At 43.4% G+C, this 24,228-nt stretch overlaps 1 protein-coding gene across 1 annotated transcript in view; it reads left to right on the top strand.

The window, feature by feature from the left end:
• The first annotated feature begins 1,189 nt into the window (after nucleotides 1-1,189).
• The window catches only part of DNER (delta/notch like EGF repeat containing), a 313,530-nt gene continuing 290,491 nt past the window's right edge, over nucleotides 1,190-24,228 (top strand). Inside the window, exon 1 of the mRNA XM_046017974.1 lies at nucleotides 1,190-1,521. Coding sequence (XP_045873930.1) covers nucleotides 1,246-1,521 — 276 coding nt within the window. The 5' untranslated portion in view covers nucleotides 1,190-1,245. The remainder of the gene's footprint in view (nucleotides 1,522-24,228) is intronic.

The following is a 24,228-nucleotide window of genomic DNA, read 5'->3' as shown; positions in this document are numbered from 1 at the left end:
GTCAATCCACGAGAGTCGCATTTTCATTTCTCATGAGGCCACCTTAAACAGAAGCTAACAAGTACCTGGGAGTCTATACCTAGAGGTGGTGAAAGGTCAGGTGGTGGAGACAAAGCCCGTTGCGTTTATGCAACGGAAATGGACCTCCTTGGCTGTCAAAGCATGAGCTAGCCTAATCAGGACGTTTAGAAGAGCTCCCCCCCCCCCCCTTCCCCAAGTAGGTCACGATGGATGTTTCTTCTACACAGAGCTCCGTAGTAAATCCTGGCAGGGCCTTTGCGAACCTGCGCTTCTGAACTGCTCTTGCAGAAGACTGACAGCTTTCTGGGCTGGGAGTCAAGTGACCCACTGGGTTCCAGTCCAGCCTGTCTGGGCCTCAGTTTCCTCGGCGGCTCAACCACAGGTTTGGACATTGATCCTGAGGTCTCTTCCAGCTCTCACACGCCACAGTCAGACGTTTCTGAGTGGCACGGACGGCTCCGCCCTCGGGAAAGAGCCGGAGAGGAAGGAGACTCCTCGGTCAGCACCAAGGACAAGGGTCCCGGGCCCGCGGAGCCCACGCCAGGGCCTTTCCCAGCAAGCCCCGCGGATGAGCGGGTGTCCGGGTTCCGGGGTTCAGCTGAGGCGCGGAGCGGGCTGTGTGCGCCGGGGGCGTGCTGTGGGAGGGGGGAAGAGTAGCCCCGGGGAATGAGGTAAGGCCGGGCACCGCAGCGGTCCCACCGATTCTGCGCCAAGAGGCTGCGGGGGTTGCTGCGAGCCGGGGCCACCCCGCCCTCCGCTCGGCCGCTCGGCACCTGGGGGCTCGGTAAAGTCCTCCCCGCGCCGGCGTTGACCCCTCCACCACCTCTGCTTCCCGAGCACCGCCTAGCTCCCCGCCCGGCCCGGGCCGCCGCTACTGCCCCTCAGGCTCCTTTTGGATACACCCTCGACTCTGTCGGCACCCCTCACGCCTGTGGGCCCGGGGGCGACCTTTGGGCACCTCCCGTCCCAACTCTCCGCTGGGAAAGGGTCCCCACGCCCCTTTCCTCCCCTGTCGGCGCCCGCCCGGAGCCCCGCCCCCGTTTGCCCCGCCCCTCAGGCCCGCCCTCCGTTGCCCCGGGAACCGCGGATCCCAGCAGCTGCAGGAGGCGCCCGGCCCAGCCGAGCAGCCCTCGCCGCCGCCGCCGCCGCCGAAGCCGCCGCTCCCGCCGCTCCCGCCGCCGCGCCCCAGCTCCGGCTTCCGCTCCCGCGCCCGTTCGGTCGGCCATGCCGCCCCGCCGCGCCCCGGCGCCCGGTGCGCAGCTGTTGCCCACGTCGGCCCTGCTGCTCCTGCTGCTCGGCGCGGGGCCCCGCGGCGGCTGCCTGGCCAGCCCGGTGCCCGCCGCGCCCCTGCCCGCGCCCGGGCCGTGCGCCGCGCAGCCCTGTCGGAACGGGGGCGTGTGCACCCCGCACCCGGAGCCCGGCCCGCAGTCCCCAGCCCCTGCCGGCGAACCCGGCTACAGCTGCACCTGCCCCGCCGGGGTCTCTGGCAACAACTGCGAGGTGAGTGGACCGGGCGGGCGTGGGGCGGGGCGCAGGCCGGGGACCAGCAGCTTCTCTCCGCCCGACGCTGCGCGCTGCCCGGCGCGAGGCTCCAGCATGCTTGACACCGGCTTCTCCTCCGGGGAGGGGATGAATCTGGCCTCCCGGCGCGCGTGCTTGCGAACCCCGGGCCGACCTTCCAAGTGCCTCGTCCCTGCCCACCCAGTTCTCCTGCCGTGCCAGCCTGGGGCTCTGGTGGCGCGCCCCTCCAGCCCCGGTACTCCTGGCGCGACCACTGGCCACCAAGTGACGCGCCCCTCCTGGCCCGGGCCAAGCCATGCTCGGTTAGAGGGGGATCTGGGTGCTCGCGGGGGCAGCTCGGAGAGCCAGCTCCGAGCGTCCCCGGCGACGTGATCAATGTCCAAGTGGCCCCTGCTCCCAGTCCCGCTCGCCCCTGCGTATGTCGAGGGTGCGCGGTGTGGGAGTCGGGTGATGGCGGGCTCAGTGCCAGGTGGTCGGACACTTTCTTTCCTTCCTCCAGCCTCGAGGGCTCTGATGAGGCAGCTGGAGGCCGAAAGGGCAGCTGCCTTTCTGCGGCCTGCGAGCAGCCGCTTCTGGGCTTAGGAGGGGGGTGTTGCAACAGTCGGAGGCGTTCGAGGAGACATTGTGCGTGGGGCTCGGTGTGTCGCGCTCCGGGCTGGCCGCTCCTCGTTTGGGTCGGGCTTGCAGGGCGTGAGCAGGGCACTGGGAAGCTTCGAGGAAGCGTGGGGCGGCGCGAGGGATGGGAGATGGCCCAGCGGCCGCCCGTGGATTTGGGATTTACAAGAGAATTTGGCAGAACATAATAAATGAGGCTGGATTACAAGTATGCTAAAGCTCAGTGAAACCTATTAACCTAATAACACCAACATTTTCAGATAGGCTAGTTGGTAGCAGTGTGTGCTGGTAGAAAACCCCCAAGTCTCTATTCCAGGGCAGGGGCAAATAATGAACTTCTCTGGAATTATTCAGTTAAATCAGGTGAATGTGAAACATATCTGGGATCAGATGTTTTCTTTCATGCCTTTGGAGTGGAGGAGTTTGTTTCATAAACATTTTATAAAATGCTCCAAGAGTTACTTGGAGAATGCCCAAACGGACTCTTCTTTCTGTGAGAGAAGAAAGGCCACACACATGAGATGAGATAAGCTTTAATATTTTCTTAATAGAGCTATTTGGGATTGAGAACTTTGACCTTGACAGCCAGAATGTTTGCTATTTCCTAGAATTTTTTTTTTCTTTAGGGGCAAATTACCCGCCTGAATCTGTCTTTTCAATGTTGTGCCTTCTTTGTTAACTGGTTCCAATAAGCTTTAATTTCCTCAGAGGGGATGATGATGATGATGTGATTGTGTGTGATATCATTACAGGTGAATTTGGGGCATGATGACTCTTTGGGGAATTTGCTGTTGGAGCCTTTCTAACCATTAGGACAAAATCTTACTTACTAATTTCCCTTGTTGATTGATGATTTGTATGACTTTTCCTGAAGGAATGAGTTGCCTGAATGCTTCTATTGAACTGCTGTTATATTTACATGTCTGAATTCCATCCTTGAAAGAAATAGTTGATTCAGACTCAGTATAGTGGGGAAGGACAGGAGAAGGTAGGTTAGTGTGTACTTCAGTTTAAGTAAAGGGAAAGAAAGACTGGACATTGGGAATTTAACCCAACTCTGAGATTGTGTGTGTGTGTGTGACTCAAAAATTATAAGGAATCCTCAAGAAAGGGAGAGAACTCTGTAGTGTTTCCTAGATGACTAATAGAGAAACATTTTTTTTTTTGTCCTAAGTAGTGACTTGATGTGTCATGTAATTCATCCAGAAAAGACTCACAAACTGATACCTAAATATTGTAGCACCAACTGGTTCAAAACAGATTTGGGTTTCTTGTATAGCTCCCATTCCAGCAGTGTTAGCTGTGGAGTGCTGCCTTCCTGAGGAGAAGCAGTGCCGGTGTTCTGAGCTCCTCATTGGAGAGGGAGCTGAAATAAGTCTAATTCTAACAGGAAAGCTTAGCAAATTTGGAATCTGATCTAGCGTGGTTACCCAGAAGAGCTTAACTGAGATGAGTCAGAGAATTATAACCCCTAAAAAATTGAATCCTGATAATTTCAATTTAATCTTTCATGATCTTGGAGTAGGACTCTCATTTTCTGTGGGGGGAAAAAGAAGGCAATCTCAGTAGAGAAGATAAACAGAGGGGGAAAAAAACCCTTACACACATTCAATTACAGATAAGGGAAATGGATTTTAGCCATTGCAGACTGGTGCTTACTGAAATACAACCTAATGCTCACTGGCTACATTGGAAATGGAATTTCACCTGTGTGTGAAGAGAAGCCTTAAGTGTCACCCCTCCCCCATCACAAAGACAATAATGTTAGCAATGGAAACAATAGAACATAATTCGAAGTTTTATTTTTTTTCTCCTCTTTCCTTTTCTTTTTTCCGAGAAAATTAAGAAACTCATATGCCACTTGTTAGGATTAAAATGGATTAAGGCTGTTTGCAGCTTCTCTGTGCTCGGCTGACTGACTTGGGGCCAGCTGGTGGATCCAGGCGGTACTCTGGCGGCATCCGGTGACAGGAACTCACTGGCTTTGGGAGATGTGTGGTGTGAAGGCAGGATGTGAGGATTTGAAGTTGAGCTGCCACAGTTAAACCTACTGGGACAGGTGATCTAAACTGACCGAGCCTCAGTTTCCTCATCTTTGAGAACCAGATCTACCTCATAGGGTTTGTAAGAAAGGGTTTGATTTGGTTTTTTGATGTGTGACTGTTGACAGCTTTTAAGTCTCACCTCTCACTCTTGCCTTTCGCTCCACATCCCGCAGGCTGATCGCAAAGCCTGGGTGCGGGGCGGGGGTTCCAACCATGTAAGCCCCGCCCATGTGTGCAAGCCCCGCCCATGTGCTCCTGGCCCCACCCCCATCTGCAGCTTCCCGTCCACGCCCCCAGGCCGGTTCTTTTCCCTTCCCTCTTAAGCCACCAGGGATCTATTTGGGAGCTGCATGGTCTCCCCAGAGACCCCATTATGTGAGCAAGAAACCTGTTCATATCCTGCCAGTGTGTGTGTGTGTGTGTGTGTGTGTGTGTGTGTGGCATTGTCAGTCTTGACATTCCAACCATATTTTGAGTGGCTGCCCATCCTGTCTGTGGGATATTCACAACAGGATTTTTGGGAAGATTACATTCATTAAGTGCTGTAAATCACTGAGCACCCGTAGTTCCTCCAAAGATGCTACCTCTTTTCCTTCTTTTTAAACTTTTGTACACATTTCATATGCTCATTGCCTAACTGTATGAGGTAGCTAGAACAAGTGTCATTTGTCATATGTAGAAATGAAGCTCATTTGACTGAATGACCAGTCTAAGATTTAGCATTTTGATGGCCCTGAAAATCATACAACACTCAAAATACATATTTTCTAAGTCCTCTTTCACACTTAAACATGGTAAGTCACGAGGAGTCAATGGATTCTGAAATGTATATGGAAACCACCCCACAGAGAAATGACGGTGGTGATGGTGGTGATGATGGTGATGATGGTGGTGGTGATGATGATGGCTGCTAATTCTTTGCTCAAGCACTTGTCAGGCACCAGCCCTGTTTAGGGGGCTTTACCAAAATAATTCACCAGTGTTTACAGTCTCTGATAAGCTGGGTATTGTAGCACCAACTGGTAGCCACTGTCCTTGTTATATAGATGACGTGTAGAAAAGTTGAATGACTGCCCCAAGGTCACACAGCTAGTCAGTGGTAGAGCTGGCATTTGACCAAGTAGCTGTTCTTTTTGTTTTTGTTTTTAAGATTTCATTTATTTGAGAGAGCGTGAAGGAGAGCACAAGCAGGGTGAGGCACAGAGGGAGAGGCAGACTCCCTGCTGAGCAGCAAGCCCAATGAGGGGGCTCAGTCCTGGAATTCCAGGATCATGACCTGAGCCAAAGGCAGACACTCAACTGACTGAGCCACCCAGGCGCCCCCAAGTAGCTCGTCTGATGCAGAGCTGTAGAGTTTAAAGTCCAGCCCTGGCCCTTTGTTCGCTGTGTGACCTTAAGCAAGGGCTATAACCGCTTTGACCCTCATCAGTAAAAAGGAGACGAAAGGATTTCTGAGTCTGGTTTTGCTCTAAAACACGGAGATTGAACCACTCGGCTCAGCTGGGGCAAAGGGCTGCAGGAATGACAAAGATACAGCAAATTTTCCTTGTGCCACCCCCCGAGCAGGACTTTCACCTCAGGGTTAGAATTCTGGGTCCCAGATGAAGTTCTTGTTCCCATGATGACAAGCAAATGGGCACTAAATAAAAGATAGACAAATATTTCTGGTGCGTTTGAAATAAACTCCCAAGTTCAGAAAGATCAAGGCTGCTTTTCTCACCTTTTAGGTTCATTTGGGAAAGCAGGCAGGCACCAGAGGCAGCTGCTGCTGGGCCCACTTTTTCTTTTCCTCCCTTCTCTTGGGCCAAAGTAGCAATTATTTAAATTATTTTAATTTGTGTGATTTTACTTATAAAACTTTCTTCTGGTAATGAAATAATCCATTGCCAAATATTCAAGCCGTCAGACACCTGTTTGTTTTTTCATCTCCTGTTCCTAGGACTCTTATCCTTTGGGATTATAATGAAAATGTGTCAGTTTCTGCACTTGGAGCAAAAAGAGGCTGCTTGTGTAGCTGCTTTTTATGCAAGTCAATTTTACCCGCTAAGCTGATTCTATAATCCTCTCCTCTGATTAAACATGCTAACTTGAAACAATGGTTTTGCCTCTGATGAATCCATTAAAAAAAAAGATTCTATTTATTTATTTATTTATTTAGAGAGCAGTGGGGAGGAGCAGAGGGAGAGGGGGAGAGAATCTCAAGCAGACTCAGTGTTGCGCACTGGTGCCCAGGGCAGGGCTCTGATCTCATGACCCTGAGATCACAACCTGAGCTGAAATCAAGTCGGTTGCTTAACAGACTGCACCCCCCAGGTGTCCCTGATGTATCCATTTGTGATGGAAGGTAGCTAACAAACAACAAAAAAAGAATTCTGGCTCTTTGCACAAGATCAGTCTAGTGAACTTTTTGTACACACATGCACAAATAGGCTCACACACACACGCACAAACTCAGGCACACATATACGCGTCCCAAACTCACGTGGTAATGTGTGCAAAATGTTCAATGTTACCTGAGGTGTCAAGAGACTGCTTCTTTCACTGGCTATTCCGTCAACTTTTTGTGTCCTTGGGAGAGTAATTAAACAGCCTTGAACCTCAGTGTTCATATCTCTAAAATGGACTAATATGTTTGCTTTATTTTCTTCATAGAAAAGATGAAATTCACAAACAGGCATATAGTAAAGTTTATCAAGAAGTAGAAAGAAATATGAGAGTTTTAAAACGTTTTTTAAAATGGTAAAACGTTGCACAAATACTAAGTATACCAAGAAAAGGATGATGAAATTTTTATATAGAATATGATTATGCCATTTTATTTCTGTCTGAGATTGTCTTTCTTCAAGGAACAGACTCAGCCTTTTCTCCCCACTGGGATGAGTTACGTTACAACAAAAGTATAAAAAGAGGAACAGTTCCTTGTATTAAAATTTTGATAAATTTGTAGTTCTTTTTTATTCTGAAATAAATGAATATTTCTCAGAAAATTCCCCATGACTTCATTCTCCTTTGAAATGAATGAGAAAAGCTTGTTAAAATCCTGCAACAATTTAAGTAAACAAAACAGTTGTTTTTCTTGGTGTTGTTAAATTGAAGTGATTTTCCTATTTTGTTTATCTAGTGCATTCTTAGGAAACATCACTTTCCTCAGCTTGGCCCCCTGACAAAAAGGCATTCTGTCTTTAGCGTCTTTGCTTAAGCTTCTCATGTGACAGGGTACCATCCAAAATGGTTTTGTTTATGCACACACTTCATAAGCATCAAACAGGGAAGAAAACCTATCTGCAGCTGAAGGGTATTTGAATCAGAAAGCAGAATGCCCAAGTTGTATTTTTAGATCTCCTTAGTGATTCAGTAGGCAGCTGTGGTCCGAGCTGCTTAATCCAGTGGCTGGGACTATGGAATCTTGTCCCCCAAAGAGAAAATTCAATAACACAGCAAAGTTTTGTGGACGGAATTTCTTTTAATTACGCCTTCCTCCGTTCTGGAGCCTCCCATCCCCTACAACTGCTGTCCAGCCCTGATGGCTTCTAGAATCCCCTGGGAGCTTTTGCAAAGAGGAGTGCCTGTGTCCTACTGTCCCCTTGTCTCCCAGATTCTGACTGAAGTGGTCTGGGATGGGCCCTGGGCACTGGTGATTTTCTAAATGCTGTCCAGGTGATTCTACTGTATGATCAGCATGAGAAGCCCCCGCCAGCTCCTCTCCACCCCCCCGCCCTGTCCCACATGGCCCCACAGCCCCCACCACCTGCCCAGGATGGGGCTAGCATGTGGCAGAGAAAACAAATACAGTCACACCTACTCTTGGTCATTCTCACCAGAAGAGCATCCTGGCCTTCCTGGCCCTCCTCAAATGGCAGAGGTTTGCATATCAAAGTGGACTTGAAGTCTCCATGAAGGAGCCTGGTGGGTGGAAAGAGTCCAGTGTGCATTGGAATCCAGCTCTGAGTACGTTGGAGAGGAATTCATTGTCTTGTGGCTTGGTTTTCTCATCTGTGAAAATGGGATCCTGTGGCCAACCTTGCAGGCTATTGTAGCTTCGGAAAGTGTCTCAGTGACTAGCCTGAGAGACACCCAATAAAAAAGTAGTTTATTATAGATGTTGCACACATCTCTAATAGGAATACTATTTGTTTTATGCCCTTCTTTACAAAAGTTGGGGGGCCTAGAAAGCCCTTTCCCTTGGATAAAAAAAAAAAAAAATTCCTTTCCTATGTGACTTCCAAAGAAACCAAAATTCCATCAGTAGAGATTCATTTCTTTGGTTGTGACAGAAGGCTTGGATTCTGGTGGTGACACCCCACAGCATTCACTTCTGTTGGTTCCTCCTCTATACTCCACTTACCAAGTGAGGGCCAGGAACAGAGAATAATATGAATGGAGCATGCACTCACGGTTTAGCCTTTTATGGAATCATTCATTGCTTTATTTGAGCACTAACCTGTCTTCAGACAACTTTCATGATGTAAGTCTTTGATCATTGTCTTCAAGTGGAGGGTCTTCTCTGAATTGCCCTTCCCGGCTCTCCAGGGTGAGTGAGGGCAGAGCAGAAACCGGGACTGGGATGGGCACCCAGTGCAGGCACCCCAAACAGTAGGTGCCCCATAAATATTGTTGAATACACCAGGGCTTCAGTGGGGCTCAGCTGTGGACACCACGAGGGCACTGGGGGTTCTAGGCACATGAGGAGTGGTGCTATTTAGGAGCAGGAAGGCACAGGAAGACAGATTTAATTTGTTTAATAACTTCCCTGGTGCCAGATCTGTTCTGGGCAGCACACCATAGTTTTCAGTAAATCCTTTGCAGTAGCCTTGGCTTTTAATCCTTCTAATAAAGCTTCCTTTTCACAATACTTTTCTGATGAACTAAAGCAGGGGTGGGCAAAGGACAGCCCGTATCGTGTCTTTCCCTCCCCTTCACGCCAAGAACTAAGAATGGTTTTAACTTTTTTAGCTTTAGGATTCATTTATTAATTTATTTAGAGAGAGCGTGAGGGATGGGAGAGGGGCAGGGGGAGAGACAGAATCTCAAGCAGGCTCCATGGCCAGCGCAGAGCCCCACACGGAGCTCGATCCCACAACCCTGAGGCCGTGACCAGAGCTGAAATCAAGAGTCAAGGGCAACCAACTCAGCCACCGAGGTGCTGAGTTTTAACATTTTTAAATGGTTGGAAAAAAGATCAAAATGAGTACAATATTTTGTGATGTGCGGAATTATAAGAAATTGAAATATCCATGTCCATCAGTAAGGTTTTATTCACCACAGCCTTACCCACACATTTCAGTATCGTCTGTCACCACTTTGGAGCTCTGGTGACAAAGTCGAGTCACTGTGATGGGACAGTATGGCCCCCAAAGCTGAAGATACCGATCTGGCCCTTGACAAAGGAAGACGGTCTCTGAATGTTTCCATAAATGTTGGTGGAAGGAGTTTACTTTGCTGTTTTCACTTATTTGACTTGGCTAAAGCCGAGTCCTCCTTGCTCCCCCTTTTCTCTACCTCTCGGTCCCTTCTCCTTGAGGGGTGTCCAGAGCCAGGCTCTAGGGCAGAGAGCCGTGGGAGACACACGGACAGATACACAGAGCCCTTGTCTTCAAACCGCTTTCATCTCAGGAGTCGAACTGGACAGAATCTAACTTTTCATTGCCCATCAGACCTTGGTTGAGTGTGTTTGGACACGGTAGTTACCGTCTGTTTCCAGGGAGGCAGTAGGGAAAGGAAATGCTAGCTGTCAGGGCTTGCAGTGGGAATTTAGAGGTTTAGAATCCCTCCCAGTGCCAAGCTTTTTAGGTTTCTTAACCCTGCTTCCTCACTCATAAATAGGATGGTTGGAAGGGTTAAGGGGAGTAGCTTGGGGAACCCCTCTGGGTTCCCTCTGGCCCTATAAACTATTTTTTATAAAAGTAGAAAGGATTGGGCGCCTGGGTGGCTCAGTGGGTTAAGCCACTGCCTTCAGCTCAGGTCATGATCTCAGGGTCCTGGGATCCAGTCCCGCATCGGGCTCTCTGCTTGGCAGGGAGCCTGCTTCTCTCTCTCTCTCTCTCTGCCTGCCTCTCTACCTACTTGTGATCTCTCTATGTCAAATAAATAAAAAATCTTTTAAAAAAAAAAAAAAAAGTAGAAAGGATTGTCCAGTTCATGACTACTTGGGGGTGGGGTGGGTTTTCATGGCTCAGTGCCAGTGGGGGATCTGGGCCCTGGCATCTGGGTTCAAGTATAGTGTTTTATTATTGCCCTACTGCATTGTCCCAAACTGCTCCATGTTTATGACTTTGAACGTGAGTGTCCGAGGGGACGAGGAGAGGAAGAAGGGCTAGAGCTTCCAGGTGAGGCAGTTTTCGTTTCCTTAAGCATGCTTCAGGTTTTTACAATGTTAAGGTCTTTCTTTCTTAAAGAGAGAGAAAAGGCAGAAGGCTTTTGAAAAAGAGCGAGGATTGGAGAAATGAAATCAGTGTACTTCAAAGCAAAGGCTCTTGAAAAGAGAAAGATGTCTGCTATCTTTGCTCACAGTTCCTGAAAGCCAGCACATCCTTCAGAATTGCGATGTTGGCCCTTATCTGCTGCTTGTAGTTAATTTCAAGAAACATTTGTAATGACTTCTGGGTTTCAGAGGCAAATTGAAACTCCTTTGTGGAAGGCCTTCAGTGGTGGAAGTGATCACAGGAGATGAAAAAACCATCTCATGGGAAATCAGAACCAGAGTCTGGAGCAAATGGGCTGATATCTGTCCAGTGGAAGGATGACCCAGGGAGGGGGGCGGCTGGTCCCCCACATTCAGGTCAGATTTCTGGAATATGTTATTTAAGGAAAAATCACATGCTTAATTTCCAAGCAACATGGAATGCTTTAGAAGAGGCAAAGTGTTAAATATATCCTCAATGTATTACCTTAGAGAGGGAAGACTTTATATAGGAACCACGAAAAGAGACCCGAAACCTCTAACTTCAAACAGACCTCCCCTATTGTTCCTCATACAAAGGATTTCCAGATCTTTTTTTTTTTCATTCACTTATAACTTACATACAGTGAAATTCACCCTTTTAAGCCTTCGGGTCTATGACTTTGGACATACAGTTATGTAACTACCACGTAATCAAGAAAAGGAAAGGCTCATCTCCCCCCCATGCATTTCCTCGCACCACTTTGTCGTGAACTCTATCCCTGGCCTCCTCCTCTAGCCACTGTTGGTTTGATTCCTGTCCTTATACTGCTGCCTTTTCCATAACATCACACAGATAAAATCACACAACATGTGTGCTGCTTCTACTTAACATCATGCTCTTGAGATTGAGCCTTGTAGTTGGGCGTGTCCAGAGTTTGTCTCTTGGCTCTTGCCGACTAGTATTCTATTGTTTCTCACCAACTGATGGCATTTGGATGGTTGCTAGTTCTTGGTAATTGAGCACAAAGCTGCCAGAAACATTCACGTGCAGGTCTTTAAGTGGACATATGATTTTCGTCTCCTTGAGTAAATACTCAGGAGTGGGATTGCTGGGTCATGTTAGTGCAAGTTCAACTTTATCAGAAGCAGCCAAACTGCTTTCCAGGACGGCTGTACCATCGTGCATTCCGATTGGCAGCAAATCAGAGTTTCAGTCGCTTGCATTCTTATCAGTTCTTGGTTTTGCGGGTGATTTAAGATTTTTGCTGTTCTAAGAGGTGTGCAGTGTTATCGCACTGTGGTTTTTTAATTTGCATTTTCCTAACGACTAATGATTTTGAACATTTAAAAAAATATACTAGTTGCTATGCATACATCTTCCTTGATGAAGTGTCTATTCAAATAAGTTGTGAGAGTTCTTTCTATGTTTTGGGTATAAATCCTTGATTTGATATACGACTGGCAAACATTTTCTCCTAATCCGTGGCTTGTCTTTTCATTTTCTTTTTTTTTTAAAGATTTATTTATTTTAGTGAGAGAGAGTCAGTGTGAGCGGGGGCAGGGGAGGGCAGAGGGAGAGAATCCCCAAGGAGACTTCCTACTGGGGGTGAGCCCTAGGTGATCTCCCAACCCTTGAGATTATGACCCATGAGATCATGACCTGAGCTAAAACCAAGAGTCAGATGCTCAACGGACTGAGTCACCCAGGGGCCTCTTGTCTTTTCATTTTCTTAACAGTATCTTTCAAAGAGCATTTTTTAAAAATATTGCTGAAGTCTCACTTATTACTATTTTTTCTTTTGGTGGTTGTCCTAAGAAATCTTTGTTTGCCTAAGGTCATGAAAATTTTCTCCTGGTTACTTCCAGAATTATATTGTTTGAAGTTTACATGTGGGTCTCTGATACACTTTGAAGTAATATTTGTATGTGGTGCCATATACAGGTAATTTTTATTCACTTTTGGCATATGGCTGCTATCCAGTTAGTCCCCAAACATTTGTTGACAAGACTGTCTCCACTGGCTTACCTTGGCTACTTTGTTGAGAATCATTTGACCATAATATGTGGGTCTACTTCTAGACTTCATTATATTTCATTGACTTGATATATCTATCCTTTTGCCCAATTCCACATTGTCTTGATTACTGTAGTTTTATAGTAAGTCTTGAAATCAGGTTGTGTGGGTCTTTTAAATTGGTTTTCCTTGATCCCCAAAGATTACACATTGGTTTTCTGATATTCAAATTTAACTGTGAGTCTTTATTTTTAATTTGCTTACCTCAAAGGCTTGACTAATCTCTGCTCCAATTCTGAGATATTTTCTGAAGAGTACATCAATGGCACTTTAAATTCTTGCAAAGCAATTTTAAACATGGCAAAGTCTGTTAACTTGTATTTAAAATATTAATTTAACTCATAGTTTTACATCGTCATGGGCCTTTTTAAAAACAACTGTCAAACTATGTTAGGACATTAAAAAAATCTTTGGACCTATAGTAAAAAGAGCCTGTTGGTAAACTTTTCTTACCCTCTTTCCACCCCTTCTATTAATCTCATACTTTTGCACTAATCATTATTTACATTTTGGTGTGCAGTTTCACATTTTCCCCTCTGTACATATAAGCATATATGAAGCTAAATACTCATAGTATGCACATAGCTATTTTATATAAAAATAAAAGCACCCTATACATACTGCTGTGTAACTTTTTCTTCATCTACTTTAAACATCTTACTGTCTTAAAACAGAAAGCAAACTCGTCCTTTTTGGTGGCTGAATAGTATTCCTTTGTGTGGTTGTGTGACTACATTTAGTCTTTTCTGACATACATTATTTCCATTTTTTCAATTACAAATAATGTTGCAGGGGCACCTGGATGGCTCAGCGGGTTAAAGCCTCTGCCTTCAGCTCAGGTCATGATACCAGGGTCCTGGGATCAAGCCCCGCATCGGGCTCTCTGCTTAGCTGGGAGCCTGCTTCCTTCTCTCTCTCTCTCTGCCTGCCTCTCTGCCTACTTGTAATCTCTATCTGTCAAATAAATAAATCTTTAAAAAAAAAAATAATGTTGCAATGGCTATACACACAATGACATATATGTGTCTGTATAGATATTAAATATTAATATAAATAGAAATTAATATAAATATATTAAATATTCTAAGATTGCTAAATTGCCCTCCAAAATGGTTGCACAGTTTGGCATATTTACTAACAGCATATGAGAATGCCTGTTTACCCACATTTTTGTCATCACTGGTTTTCCTGTTTTTCTTTTATTTTTATGTGTTAACTGATAAAACATGACATCTCATTGGTTCTCTTTGCATTTTATTTATTTATTTAAAAAAGATTTTATTTATTTGTCAGAGAGAGAGAGAGAGAGCACAAACAGGGGGAACAGCAGGCAGAGTAGGCAGAGGGAGAAGCAGGCTCCCTGCTGAGCAAGGAGCCTGATGTGGGACTCTATCCCAGGACCCTGAGATCATGACCTGTGCTGAAGGAAGCCACTTAACTGACTGAGCTAACCAGGAGTCCCTCTCTTTGCATTTTAAAAATTACAAATGAGGGAGAATATTTCTTATGAATTGCCTGTTCTTATTTTTGCCCAATTTTCTTTTGGTTGCCTTCCCTCCCCCACCACTGATTTGGAATAGCTCTTTGTTATTGAAGGAAGTTAACATTTGTCCTTTCAGTTTAAACACTTTTTTTCTGTTTATCATTTTTCTTTCAGTTCTGCTGATGCTCAGTGTTTTGCTCTTTAGAAGTTTATAGTTTTTGGTTCTTATTTTAGCCAAACTCATCAATAGGGTGGTTGATTAATTTTAATTAGAGTTCTAATGTATGATACCAATACTATGCTTTACAGTATTTTGAGAGTTACCTGATTTGAGCCAGGAGTTTCCTTTTGAAGAATTCCATTTTGGCCCAGATTTATACTGATATGACTGATCCTATTGTCTTTTTAGAATCTACAATTAAATATTGCCCCTGTTTATGCCTATTTTAAGAAGGGCTGGCATGCACCCTGGAAAACAGTTTGGAGGTTCCTCAAAAGTTGAAAATAGAGCTACCCTATGATCCAGTAATCGCACTACTGGGTATTTACCCTAAAGATTCAGATGTAATGATCCAAAGGGGCACCTGCACCCCAATGTTTATAGCAGCAGTGTTCACAATAGGCAAACTATGGGAAGAGCCTAGATGTACATCGACAGATGAATGGATAAAGATGTAGTGTATATATATATAATGGAATACTATGCAGTCATCAAAAAACCCTGAAATCTTATCATTTGCAAGGACATGGATGGAACTAGAGGATATTATGCTTAGCGAAATAAGTCAGTCAGAGAAAGACAATTATCATATGATCTCTCTGATATGAGGATGTTGAGAGGCAAGGCAGAGGGTGTGGGGGGAAGAGAGGGAAAAATGAAACGAGATGGGATCGGGGAGGGAGACAAACCATAAGAGACTCTTAATCTCAGGAAACACACTGAGGGTTGCTGGGGGAGGTGGGTGGGAGGGATGTGTTCGCTGGGTTATGGACATTGGGGAGGGTATGTGCTATGGTGAGTGTGTGAACTGTGTAAGCCTTATGATTCACAGACCTGGACCCCTGGGGCAAATATTACATTACATGTTAATTAAAAAAGAAAAAGAAGCGTTGGCATAGATTTTCTAAATAATATTTAAATACCTATAATTTATCTTGACTTTTTTGTTTTTTTAAATCTGAAACATGGCAGCCATTTTATTAAGATCCTTTTTCTTCTTCTTCTTCTTTTTTTTCTTTTTAAAGAACTACTTAGCACGTTTTTCCTTTAATAATTGGTATGGGTCCCTTACTATTTTGTTAAAATCACCAAGTTAATTTTAATGGCATTATTGGATAATAGAGTATTTCTTCAAAGTTCTTGATGATGTAATGGTCTGATTTCAAAAAGTGTTGTTCATCTAGGCATGGGCAGGAAAAGGCTTATCTTAATATTCAGCAAAATGCAAATTTCCCTTCTGCTTTAATCTCCATATCATGTTTTTCACATTTCCCCCCCTGAGAACAACTTCACTTCTCCTGGCCGGAGATTTTCATGGTTCTTTACCTTCATTTTCACTCTTTAAAATTGGCCATTGGTGTTTTTGGTTTTGCAAAAGGGAATTCTTTTATTTCTATAGAAAAGCCTCATAATGAGAAAATAATAAGAGAGACAGAGAAATGAGAACTAATATTAGCATTTCTATGAGGCCTAAAATAAACTCTCAGCTGGAGAGAAGTACATTTAATGTTATTATTTTTGTCTTTTACAAAAGGAGGGCAAGACAGGGGGTGGGGTGCGGACTTGAGGGCTATACTGACTGAAACAGGAGCCCTCTTATTTTGTTGTTTCCTAAGTAAAACAATTGTTGTTACTTTGTTTGACCTTAACAGTGTTAAAAATGGTGCTAAAAATGATGCTGACCATTTTCAAGCATCACAGTTGGATTTTATGTGAGGTTTCCCTTGCTTCCCTTACCTGCAAGTGTCCTGAAAGATGTTTTGTATGCTTAGAAGAAGTGTTTTTTCAAGTAGAGCCTGTGGGAATTTAGGGAAAGTTGAGAGCCCGCTTTCCTACTAGTGCATGTTTGTGATTCCGTTAAATATAGCCTCCTCAATAAAGATGGGTCTTCTTTCCCAGAATGGAGAATCTTTATTCTTGTCAGAGCTCACCAACAGACCTGCTTCCTTCATGGGTCCTCCAAATGAAGGGTGCTTGCCCCTTGACATAAGCTTCAAACCAGAAACCTGGAAAGAAGCACATCTTATTGGAGGATTCTAGCATTCTATTCTTAGGGCTCTGACCACAGAGCATTGGGAAGAAACTTAATGCATAGAGAGGAACAGCAATGGATGTAGTATGTATTGTAGTAGGGAGACAGAACGTCTTGAAATATGCCATAGTTTCTCATAGTCCCCGATGGCTGAATCACATACTATCCCAGGTATATCCATGAGATCTGTGTTACCTTAAAGATCTTTTTATTGAGGTAAATTCACCTAATATAAAAGTAACCCTTTTAATGGAAACAATTCAGCGGCATCCCGTATATCACAATGTTGTGTTGTGCAATCAACATCTTGGTCTGGTTCGAAAATATTTTTATCACCCCAAAAGGAAATGCTATACTTCTTAAATGGTTGTTCTCCATTTTTCCCTCCCCCCAGTGGCTTGCAACCACCAATCTGTATTCTGTTTCCATGAATTTACCTATTCTTGACAGAGAGAAGCAGATTTTCTGCTGAGCAGGGAGCCCAATGTGGGGCTCCATCCCAGGACCCTGAGATCATGACCTAAGCAAATGCTTAACCGACTGAGCCACCCAGGCACCCCATACAGATGATATTTTATTTATGCATTCATCAGTTGACAGACATTTGGGTTAGACTTTTGGCTAGTGTGACTGAAACTGCTATGAACATGCCTATGTGTGTTATTGTTCGAGTACCTGCTTTTAATTCTTTGGGGTACATAACTAGGAATAGAATTGCTGGGTCATATGGCAATTCTCTCTTTAACTTTCTGAGGAACTTCCAAATGGTTTTCCATTTGCGTTTTCTTCTTCTTTTTAAGATTTTATTTATTCATTTGAGAGAAAGAAAGTGAGAGAGAGCATGAAAGCTGAGAAGGTCAGAGGGAGAAGAGGACTCCCCACTGAGCTGGGAGCCTGATGTGGGACTCGATCCCAGGACTCCGAAATCATGACCTGAGCTGAAGGCAGTGTCTTAACCCACTGAGCCACCCAGGCCTCCACCATTTGTGTTATCTTCTTATACAACCTGAGCCCCAGGATCCTCCCTGGGATGGTTGCTTGCAGCCTCTACTCACAGTCCAGACTCATGTCTTCTTGTTACTGTCCTTGCCTGGGCACACAACAATCCAGATGTTCATTCCTGGCCTGGTTTGTGGCCCTAATCCGCTGTGACACTCTGCCTGCCTGACTCTGTGGTGATTCTGTGGAAGAGCCCAGCTCTCCCTTTCAGGAGGGGTTGTCGATGGAGAGCTCTGTTCTCTGGCTCAGCCTGAGCACTGCCCCTCCAGTCCAGTGACTCATGCCTCATTTTGGTTCCTGTTGTCTGCTGAGTTCCCGTGGGAGAAAGAGAGATCTTGCCAGGTCACTTGAGCCACGATGAATTAGTGGCCCAAGATGTCATTGGTCCAATTGCCTCATTTCACTGAGGAGGAAACCGAGGCCAGAAAGTTGGAAAATATTGTGTAAGGCCATTGAGGTCATTCGTGGATGGAACTTGAGAAAGGGCTTTAACGTCTGGTTGGGTGACCTTCAGATACCCTGTGCTGTCCCCTCTCCCAGGCCCCGGCACCCATCAGGCACATTCAGGATGATGACACAAGGAGAAACAGAGCCTCACCAATAGTCATTGTGGGTTAAAATACCATCTGAGCTAATGTGTTTGTTAAGGAACTAGCTCATGTGGGTTTATACAGAGCATTTATATTGCTAGTTTGAATGAGTTCAGTGTACATGAGTTCAAGTGGGCTGTGGGGAGGGATCGGCTACATTCAGTGATGAGCCAAAGCAAGGCATCTGGCCTGGAGACCCCTTGTTGCTTAGTAGCCATCACCAGGCAACTGGATTCCTCCAACCTTAACCTGGTTTAGGTCCTCAGGGATTGGGACTTGGGAAGTGCAATTGAGAAAGGAGTGGGAATGGGATGTTTTGTAGGCTCAGGATCCCCCTCCCCAGAACACAACAAATAAAAACAAGTTGTCTTCAGGGAGCTGGCATTTCTGGCCACTCTGGAGAGTTTGTGACCCCGAGAAGCTCATAAAATGACCGAATCTTTAGATCTAGTCCCTTATCACCAGTCCCTCCATTCCCATGTCTTCCAGGCCTGTCCCACTCACAGCCTGACAGCAAAGTGCTTTTTTATAGAAAACTGGGAAGGGGGAGGGGATGGCCTTCTTTGCTTTTCAAGGCCAGTTTAACAATCTAGGGAACTCACTCTTCCACTGGCAATTTCTGAAAAACAATTAAAATGGCTTGGGAGGAGATAACCAAGAGGATGCGACTGAGAGTTGACTCACAAGCTGAAGCCCTGCAGTCAGAAGCTCCTCATTCCCTCCCCATCCTTGGGATCTACCTCATGCCCACCATTCCCACAGGGGGAGCCATTTTCAAGGATGCAGCCTTCAGAGAGTAAGGTGTTGTTGAGATCATCTGGACAGTGACTGAACACAGGTGTAGCCTCTGTATAAACTTGTCAGAATTGGTGGGTGGGTGCAGTGACCCACTTGTCTTGTGGCTCCCAGCTCCCTAAACACAGAGGAAAATGGGACTGAGAAGTGGAGGGACTCATGACTCAGACGACATTGGTCAAGCCCCCTGACATGCAGTGCCTTTACTTTTCAGTCATATGAAGGTACAGACTTCCTTCTTGCATAAGCTATTTGAATTGAGTTTTTTGTTGCTTATAACCCAAGATAAGAATTGTGTGTAAGTTCCCTTGCTTATTAATCCTGCCACCCGCCATCTGGAATGGCCTGCCTCTTTCTTCAGTCTCTTGCTGCCCTCTGAGCATGGGTGCCAGGGTCAGATTTCACTTGGGAAGCTTCCAAGTTTGTAACCCAGACCAGACATACAGTGAAGTGTTTGAGTTTTTAAGTAGAAATATAGTTACTTAAATGTAAATAACATTAAGCACTCCTATAAGGAATTGAGGGATTAAGTGGTGTCTAATTTTTCCCTGTTATGGATGGGGAAAATGAAGACCAGAGAGATTTTTAGACCAGGCCAGATCAAGCTTTTTCCATGCTGTCTGTATTAATTAGTACCTTTTCCTCTGTAGTGGCTTTATTCTGAGGTTCCAGATAGCGACACCTTGTAGCTCCAGGTGCACACCATCCTCACTATCAGCAACGTTAAGGGAACGGAAAGCCTCTCTTCTTTAGTTGCTCTAAAAAGTCCCAAGATTAGCTCTGGTTGGACTGACTTGGGTCGTGTGTACTACCTCTCTAAACCAGTCATTGTAGCGAGGGGGTTGGAGTCTGTTGATTGGCCAAAAAGCCTGGGTCATACGCCCCAGTTAAATCACATGGACCAAGATTGGAAGGCGGTCTTTTCTTAAGGAAATTGGGATACTATTCTTAGAATGAGGAGAAATAGCTAGTGGGAATGAAGTCAACAGTTTCCCAGTATACCCTACTGCCTTTCTCTTTGTGGCTATTTAAATTTGAATGCAAATTCACCAAAAATGAATTCCTCTCTCTGCCTCTTTGCAGCCATTGGTCTCTCTCACTGCAACTTCTTGATGGGGCACTACTTATGGTGTCTGTGTATAAATTTCATTGCCTATATTTATCTCTATTGTTCTCATTTTAAGTGGTGATATCTTATATCGGAGAGCATATCAGGATAAGGTAGTTTCAGAATATTCCAGTATGCATTTTAGGAGGACTCTAAATAATCTGTTTCTTTCTCTCTCTCTCTCTCTCACACACACACACACACACATGCACACATACATTGGCACAGTTTTAGAAAATGTGTATGTGTTTTAATATCTGACATTCAACTGTTCAGAATTGTTTATCTAATATGCATATCACCTTGATTTTACAGACATATAAATTGATAAAAGGACCATAGATGATAGGTTCCCTCATCAGTTAACATTCTCTAAAGTAAAGCTTTCTATTCCAGGGATTGGAATCTGTCCAGTGATATAGTAAGAGACATGAGACTTGGAATCAGATGACCAGGGTCCTGGCTTGGCCACTTCTTAGGATGAAGAAAGAGTTTGTTTTGTAGCAGAGAAAGTCACACAGCTGACTAGAAATGAAGACTTCAAATCAATCAATAAATCAAAGAGTTAACAATGGGAGAGAGTAGGCAATTCTCCTGTGTAGAAGAATCCCAAGCAATTGATGGATATACTCTTTTTTCAAGGAGGGGAACCTAACTCCCACCCCTTAACTGTGGAGTGTGCATGGTGGTATCCTTCCAAAGAATACAGCACGCAAAGGAGAAATAAAAGGCAATCTTACAGTAGAAAACCAGATGAATACTACTTTAACCAGTGGATCAGGGACTACATCAACAAGGACAAATCATGTTAGTAGTATGAACCCTTGACATGACCAGAGGAAAATAGCACTTTGCTCCTGTGGTTTTCCTTCCTCAAACTCATAATCTATCTAGTTATGAGAAAAACGGCAGACAAAAACTGAGGGACATTCTACAAAATCCCTGTCCAGTACTCCTTAAAACTGTCAGTCATTAAAAACAAGGAATCCCTTGGGACGCCTGGGTGGCTCGGTTGGTTAAGTGTCTGCCCTCAGCTCAGGTCATGATCCTAGGGTCCTGGGATCGAGTCCCATATCAGGCTCCCTGCTCAGTGGGGAGTTTGCTTTTCCCTCTGCTGCTGTTCCCCCTGCTTGTGCTCACTCTCTCTGACAAATAAATAAACAAAATCTTTGAAAAAACACACAAAAAACACCAAGGAATCCTTACGAAATGACCTGTCATAACCAAGAAGAACCTGAGAAGCCATGACAGCTGCATGTAATATGGGATCCTGTAACAGAAAAGGGACATTAGGGAAAAACTAAAGAAATTTGAATAAAGAATGGACTTTAGTCAATAATAATGGGTTGAATTGGTTCATTAATTGTGACAAATGTATCATACTAATATAAGATGTTAATAATAAGGGAAACAAGATATAGAATATATGGGAACCCTCTGTACTATTTTTACAACTTTTCTATAAACATGAAAGTACCTAAAAAAGTTTATTAAAAGAAAATGAGGAATTTGATCCATGCTTTGCTAGTCTTGAGTTACTATGTATAATCTAGAGTTGACTTTTTAAAGAAAGGGAAATCAGGCTGCTAAATATGCATGGTAATCTTAAAATTATTACAGTAATAATAGCTAATATTTAGAGTGTATACTTTATGTATACTAATTTATGTCATCTTTTTAACCACACAAGAAAGTAAGTACTGTTATTATTAACATCATCTCCATATTTTACTCCAATTTTACAGAAGATGAAAATGAAGAACAGAAAGGTTAAGTACCTTGCCTAAGGTCACACAGTAAGTTGGGAAGCTGGGCTATAAAACCCAGTCTGTGCTCTTTACCAGCATGCTCTAGTTTTTCTTTTGATTGGTGTTAGCCATGGTCTCTTAACTAGCTTAGGTTTGTGACACTTTTGTGTTCAAATAATAACAATAATACTTTATCTATATATATGTGTGTGTGTGTGTATGTGTGTGTTCTGGGAGACTTGCAGAATTACCACTGTCCAGCTTTCAGTCATTTTGTGAGATTTAGTGTAGGAGGAAGCCCATCAGACTGACTAGGCATGCTTCTATTCTTTGTAAATCTAGTCCACTGGAACTCCCTCGATGGCACTGATCTTTAATATATTTCATGTTTTGAGCCCAGGACAAGCTGACACTAGGAATTAGTTCAAAAGTACATTTGTTTAACAAATGGTTTTAGAAAAACTGAATATCCATATGTATAAAAAAAAAAGTTGGACCCTTACATTACTCCATCAGAAAAATAAACTCAAACTGGATCAAAGACATAAATGTAAGGGCTAAGCCTATAAAATTCTTAGAAGAAAATACAGAAGAAAAATTTCATGACAGTGGATTTCATGACATGCAGTGATTTCTTAAATATGACACCAAAAATATAGACAACAAAAGAAAAAAATAGGTAAATTGTACTTCATCCAAACAAAAAACTTCTGTGCACCAAAGGATACTATTAACAAAACAAAATGAAAACCCATGGAATAGGAGAAATATTTGCAGATTATATATCTGAAAAGAGAATGATATTCAGAATATATAAAGAACTCCTAACACTCAATGACAAAAAAGCAAACAACCAAATGAAAAAATGGGCAAAGGATTTGAATAGACATTTCTCCAAAGAAAATATCCCAGTAGCTAATAAGCACATGAAAAGGTGCTCAGCATCACTAATCATTAGGAGAAATGCAAATCAAACGATAGTGAGATACCAATTCACATTTTAGTTATAAGAAATCCAAAATAGCAGGTGTTGGAGAAATTATAGCCCTTGTACATTGCTGTTGGGAATGTAAAATGGTATGTCTGGAAATGATATGGCAATTCCTGAAAAAATTAAACATAAAATTACTATATATAATCCAGCAATTCTACTTCTGAGTATATACCCAAAAGAAGTGAGAACAAGGAACTGGAACAGATATTAACACACTTATGTTCATAGCAGCATTATTCATAATAGCCAAAAGTTAGAAACAACTTAAGTGCCTATTGATTCCCGGCATCAATTAAGATAAAGCCTACATAAATGTCAAGTTGATGGATTTTTCTAGTACTTTATCCAAATCACCTAAATTTTCAAATTTATTAACATAAATTATTCATAATCTCCTCCTGTGATTTTTAAAAAATATTTTATTTATTCATTTGTCAGAGAGAGAGAGTGAGCGCACAAGCAGGCAGAGTGGCAGGCAGAGGCAGAGAGAGAAGCAGGCTCCCTGCTCAGCAAGGAGTCAGATGCGGGACTCAATCCCAGGATCCTGGAATCATGACCTGAGCCAAAGGCGGGGGCTTAACTGACTGAACCACCCAGGGTTCCCACTCCTCCTGTGATTTTTAAAGGATCTGTAGGATCTGTATTGATGACTCAATTTCTGTTGTTGATTTGTGATTTCTCTCTCATTTCTCATAGTCTTGCCAGGAGTTTATTGATTTTATGAGTCTTGTCAAGATTTTATCAATTCTATCTCTTTTTTGCCTACTTTGTTAATTTCTGTTATCTTTATTTTTTATTTTTTCAATTTTCCTTGGGTTTAATTGATTTTTTAAAAAATTTCTGGGAATGAACGCTTAATGTCTTGATCTTTTTAAGCCTTCTTTTAATAATATATGTATTTAGGGCTATGTCTTTTTCTCTAATCTTGGCTGTAGTTATCTCATGAAAGTTTTGACATATATTATTTTCATTATTATTATATGATTTCTTTCGAATTTAGCTGATAATTCTTCTTCTGCCATAGATTATTTAGATTTTTTAAGAATTTTGAGATTTTTCTAGTATAATTGATTTCTAATATAATTCCCCCATGATTTGAGGACATATTCTATTTGACTTTAATATTTTTATTGTGCATTTATATAATTATTTTGTTCTGTGAAATTTTGCTATGTATTTCCTGTATGCAAATTCATTATTGTATTTTCCTGTGAATTGAATATTTCTTTCAATTTTATCATCTTATCATTTGACATTTTTTTTTTACATGTTTCTTTTTAACTCTATTGTCATTTTCTTTTTTCTTAAAGTTTACCATGTCTATGTTAACACAGACATATCAGCTTTCTTTTGGTTAGTATCTGCATGATATACCTTTTCAAAAATAGTTTCACTTTCTGTCTTTCTGTATTCTTACATTTAATGTGGATATCTTATAAGTATAAAGTTGGACTTTTCTTTTTTTTTAATTTATTTTTCATTTTTATTTATTTATTTGAGAGAGAGAGTGAGAGAGACCACGAGCAGGGTGAGGATCAGAGGGAGAAACAAACTCCCTGCTGAGCAAGGAGCCCGATGTATAGCTCAGCCCCAGGACTCTG

Source organism: Meles meles, chromosome 9 (genome assembly GCF_922984935.1).
Source record: "Meles meles chromosome 9, mMelMel3.1 paternal haplotype, whole genome shotgun sequence".
Lineage (NCBI taxonomy): Eukaryota > Metazoa > Chordata > Mammalia > Carnivora > Mustelidae > Meles > Meles meles.
This window is presented reverse-complemented; position numbering and strand designations above follow the sequence as displayed.